This window comes from Fusarium coffeatum (genome assembly GCF_003316985.1).
Source record: "Fusarium coffeatum strain FIESC_28 chromosome Unknown BRIP53273_contig_53, whole genome shotgun sequence".
In the NCBI taxonomy this organism is placed as follows: Eukaryota; Fungi; Ascomycota; class Sordariomycetes; order Hypocreales; family Nectriaceae; genus Fusarium; species Fusarium coffeatum.
Window position 1 is genome coordinate 1,858 of NW_022157850.1, and position 5,582 is coordinate 7,439.

Genomic DNA, 5,582 nt, shown 5'->3' on the forward strand with positions numbered 1-5,582 from the left:
CAGTCTAAAAATGCACATCATTCTAAAGTCAACGTTTGAAACAAAACAAAAGCAAAGCTGATATGCTCTTCTTTCGATCGTATTGAACCCTTGAATAGAGTAGATCCGCTGTCATGCAACGTCAAAATGCAAGGGGACAACCTCTACTCTAACTCAACCAACTCTATCCGTATGCAACCAACTTCCATCAAAACATGGAAATCGGTGACCGAGTTGCCAAAAAGCCGCCCTTGAAATGGTCGGTCTCTTGTCAAGAAAGACCACGAGGGAAAGAAGGAAAAGACACTTGGATACATACATCTATCTAACCGCGTCAATCCGTCACATTCCTCGACGAGTGATCCCTGTCTCCAACTGCCCTTAGCTTCAGTCTTCCAGTCTTTCCAACTACGCCTACCTAATCAGGTCTCTGTTGTTCCTCCCTTGCATACGTCCACTGCCCTTTTCCCCATAACAATGCTAGTAATGGTTCAGCACCTCGTGCTGCCCATGCTTGGTGACATGCTTCGAGCCAAATATACGCGCTCTACCCCTTTCAAACTACCCAACGCCCCGGGTGGGAAAAAAGAGGCTGGCGGAGGCAAAGACTAGATCCAGACCCTTTCTACTCGGGTGGTGAGATACCACGTGGCTGTGAAGGGACCCGATCCCTATCTAGGTTGGAACGGTATCTTTGTTTAGTTTTGGCTGGAATGACGGGCTGTTGAAGAGTTTGAAGAATGAAACAAGAGTGATGGATGACTGAGTAATTAGGAGACGGCTTAATTCCGTTCTATCTCATTACAGCACCAACAATGAAAATGAAAAACACGGCGTGTTGGCTGTACTGTAGTGTAGTTGCACAACTACGACACCATCTGAAGTCGATCATCTCACCATCCAAGTCAAGGACTGAGAATCTAGACCCCATGTTACTTATGACTTATGACTTATGACTTAGTCTCAGCCGACCTTGAACTTTTGTTCTGTTTCTGTATTTGAGGCCATCCATATCGAAACACCCGGTTATCAGTACCAAGCCATGGCTTGATTATCAGTATAACACATCACATCACAACACAGTTCAACGTACTATTAGTCGATCCAATGCACATGGTTCGCATGCCGCCTCCCAGAACCTCACAGCCTCGAACCACAGAAAGACAGACAACACCTGTACTGTAGTCTACAGGGCCAACCTGACTCTGGATCTCCCTTATACAGACCAAGCCACATGGATGGATAGATACATATAGACTCCGTACATGTAATGCTATGTAACCCAGCTGGGGAGAAACCAGCCAAACACTTGCAGACACGCGGCACAGGAGCGCCTTTATCTTGTTCTCGCTGACCTTGCTGTGCTACTGTTGCACAGAGAGCAAGGGAGTGTTGGTTTTTATGGTTCATGCCATACCATACCATGCCCTGCTATATCATGATGCATACCTATGAGAGATAGTTCTATACTCACTCTTTTCGTGTTCCCGTACTACAGAACAGAACCATGACATGATAGAAAAGGGGGATGACCAGGGAAGATCTTGGAAAGACGTGCAGATCGCGTGCTTGCAGCCATGTTTCTGATCAAATAGCACAAGCAACAGCGCATACGAGCTCTTGTGTTCCTTCACCCATTGTTCACCGTACGGGCTTTGGGGTAGTTCAGGCATCAAGACATGTTCTAGTTAGGTTTGGTTTGGTCTTGGTCTGGCGATGGCTTCACAATCACAATCGCCTGTCGACCATCTCTGTTGTGTTCTTGGGGTTCATCGCAACTCATCTAATTGCCGTGTGTAGGTTAAAAGCACTCCAGGATATACCTATGTACGTCTATTGTGTATGATACTCAGGGTTAACATATGCTTGATAGTATTGGCTGCCCTCTCTGGAATGCAAAAACGATATCGACTTATGCTCTATACACCTACTCTGCAGCTGAGCCTTTGTACTACACGTCCAGAACGGCTACAAAACCCAACACCAACAACTCAGCACATATCCTTACCTTACACTTACACATACACACGCACCTACACCTGCGCCTGCACCTGCAAGCACGTTCCCGTGTCCGATGAACTCAAGCAGGCTACCCGTCATTAGATCTCCCGCTCGTACCTTGATTAGCCTCCCGTCCCGTCCTCGTCTCCTATGTGCGACCCCTATCCTCTCTGTGTAACTGTTCCCGTCGAACCGTATGTTTGATCCTTTCAACCTATCCTATCCTGTCTTGTCTTGCTTTGTATTTGTCTTTGTCTTTGTCTTATAGGTCACCTCCCGTAGTCATGAGTTGGCACTCGCTACCTCTTTTCGTAGCCTTTATTGTCTTGGGGGAACTGGTTACTATACGTCAATACAGACTACCAATGCCAAGCTGCGTATATCATTCATTTTAACTGTGGATCATATACTGTACAGTATAGCCGCTCAATTGGTTACTGATTGACCTTGCCTTTCCAAAAATGGCCACTCAAGCCTCGCCAATCTTTCAATAGTCTCTCTATCTATGCCCAAGTGGCAAACAGATCAATCTAATAAACTAAATCTCAATCTCAGTCACATCTCTATTCCCGTTACAGTATGTACATCTTGGGCTCCCGACTCCTGTCTCAACTACCATCGTCCCGCCACCGAATGCATACACCACACACTCATCACTAGTTAGTTCTGCAGGGACGTACAGTACATACATTCAAGGGTGCATGCATCCGCGATTATCGACTTTTGACATGTTTGCTGTAATGTATGATTGATTTCTCCGCTATCTTCATCTGCATCACTCACTTCTTTAGATACACCAAACCAGATCATGGGGTCCTTCAATTTGCTTCTCTTCATGCCAAGACGATTTATCTTGGGTACATGCCGTAAATCCGTTGTAGTCTTGTTTCTCTCAACTATCAATACCATGTAAAAGTACTTCTCCCAAATGAGCAATTCCAACACCTCAATTTGGTGACTACCACGATTGCTCTGCGCTACATCTCCAATGATTCCAATAAGTTCCCCACTATTGCGTGGCCCAAGAAAACTCTTTTGTCTAGAAATTCAAACATCACCTCTCCCTCCATGAAACTTCCCAAGTTACACCCAGTAAAATGTTGGCTGGGTGTCCGTAAGACCAACGCCTGATATGCCGCGAATCCTTGCTGAGAAGCCTGAGGAATTCGAGTTGTAAAAATGTATGTACAAAGAACGACGCAAAGTCGTCGTTCCGAAAGTTGGGTATTAGTAAACGTAAATGTTGCGTATATGCATCCGTCGAGTGTGCGTATATGTCTGCCGATGACTAGGGATGATCCCATGTCAGATTCGAATTATATCTCTCATAGATATTCCAACATGTGACGCCCTAGCCGCGGTTGAGCGACTATCCTCATTGTCGATGGGCCTCTTCGGGTTTGGGGCGAATAGACCTCGCCTCGAGTTGTCGCTTTCTCTCCAGTTTGGCGTAGTGCAACCCACATGCATTGCAAAGAGTCCTGGCTCCATCAGGCCCGCGTCGCCATTCAGGAGTGTCAATCCGGTTACAGCTGTGGCATCGCCCTGGAGGTGCAGCACGCTATGTCTAGTCAGTTACACGCTCATCAGTAGTTGATCCTATTTACTTACACCTCGTCGCTTCTTGACTTCTGTAATGCCATATTGTGGCTTCATTCCATCACCGTACATATTGACGTCGTGCTCCTCTTCGTAGGGGCCTTTCATCTTGGCTCCTTCTCGAGCTCGCTCATTCTGGATCGAAGTTTGCACCAGATCTCGCACCTGTTCCAAAGATCGTTTGACAAGTTCAATATTGCTGATCATATCGCTAACTTCGCGTTCTGTAGGTAATCGAGCGGGGATAGGATGAGCACCGTGCTGTTCTTGTGCGATCCTGCTATAAGCTTCGGCAAAATTAAAGATAGTACGGGACGACGAGCCGATCTAGATAAAGTTAGTAAGAGCAAAAGTCGGTGCAAAGAGGCTTGGTACTCACTCGGCTCAACGAGTCTTGGTAGCTCCAACTCTCGAAATGTCTGTCCACTGTAGCTTCGTAGCGAGCTCGGGCAGCGTATTCAGACTCCTCAGCGTGTGGGGGTGCTCGGGGATCGTATGCCCCAGGAGCAGGTGGTGGCATTGCGTGTCTTGGAGAAATGGGATACGCAGGGAGAGGCATTTGCCCAGGAGGCAATTGACCAGGCTGGTATGCAACAGGGGCCGGAGGAGGGGGCGGCGGAGGATGCGAGTAGACCCCATTGAGAGGATGGTGAGATTCGGGCAGCTTCTGCTCTGCGTGATGATGCTGAGGAGGTAAATCGGCTTTGGCTGGAGGACTCTGGCGGCGATCCGAGACAGGAGGTAGTGATGGACGACCGTTAAAGTGCGGACGAGGCGAGTCAGAAAAGGCCGGCAGCCCTTCTTGTCGAGGATAAGATGATGTTGGATGAAGAGGCTGAGGAGAAGAGTGTTTCTCGGCTTCAGGGAAAGGTCGAGGAGCCGGTGCGAAAGGCGATGGTAGGCTCGAAGCAGACTGCAGACCAGGCGCGTGTGCGACGGGGTATGGTCCAGGCTTGGTACCCTGAATAACTTCCGAGATAGAAGGGAGCGATTGACGATTTGGTGGCTCTTGATCGTCGGCCTGTTTTCGAGGTTCAACCGAGGAGATCATATTGGATATGCTGGCGGCTCCCGAGCTTGATTGCGAGTAGCTGGGAAAGGGCGGTTGACTCGGATAGTGGGCGGACGGAGCGATGAGGGTTGCCGTTGCCATGGCGGGAGGTTCTCGATACGACGACCTGTCGAGAATATCCCGCGAGTAGGAGTGATGGTGGCGATGATCTGAGTATGGTTGATCGGGTTGAGATGGTTGGTGGAGTTGGTGTTCTGAATTGGTAGCAGAGTGACGGCTGTAAGAGGAGAAAGGATGTTAATATGGGAGGGGCAGACAGAAATATGAATATTGAAGTTGGGGATTCAAACGGACCTTTGCCTGGCTCCAAAGTCAGTCGCTTCCATAGCGGATCTGGTAATTACTAACAATGATTTGGTACAGTTTTAAGGCCGTAGATGCATCTGGCCTGGCTAGATCCGGCTGGGGGGGTGCTTGACGGGCGAAAGAAAACAGCAGCACGAAATAACGGGGAGGGGGGTGGTAAAGAACGAGGTCCTGGTGGTAGGTGAAGTGAAAAGGCTAGGAATGGGGTCGACACGGGACTAGGATAAGAGATGTGACAATGGGCTCAGGTGAGGATTGGCAATGGGGGTGTCAAAACGGGGAGGGGGGACCGATGAGGCGAAATGAACAGAGGCGAAGAAGAAAAGAAACAAATAATACCAGACCAGGCCAAGGGGGGTGGGTAGATCTGGCGTGCGATGGACAAGCGACAAGGGCCCTCGTGGTGGCGCTGGGCGGGACAGTAACAGGGGGGGTTCCGCCTACGTAGAGGTCCTGTCCTGGCTGGGATTGGGTTTCTTCTGGCCGACCGACAGGGGCGGCAAGACTGGGGCTTGCTTGACTTGGATTATTCAAAGGCCGGCTGGGGAGCGCCAAAATCAAGAACTCCCAAGATGGCACCAGTTTGATTGATCGATTGATGCTGTTCGTCTTTTGGGACACAAGG

At 49.0% G+C, this 5,582-nt stretch overlaps 1 protein-coding gene across 1 annotated transcript; it reads right to left on the bottom strand.

Annotated features, from left to right (window-relative positions):
• Positions 1-3,355: 3,355 nt before the first annotated feature.
• Positions 3,356-4,732, bottom strand: FIESC28_02415 (uncharacterized protein; the record flags this gene model as incomplete). Its single annotated transcript, XM_031156564.1, has 3 exons — positions 3,356-3,541; positions 3,592-3,906; positions 3,959-4,732. The coding sequence occupies 3 exons, from the start codon at positions 4,730-4,732 to the stop codon at positions 3,356-3,358; spliced, it is 1,275 nt and encodes a 424-aa protein (XP_031019345.1).
• Between the last annotated feature and the right edge of the window lie 850 nt (positions 4,733-5,582).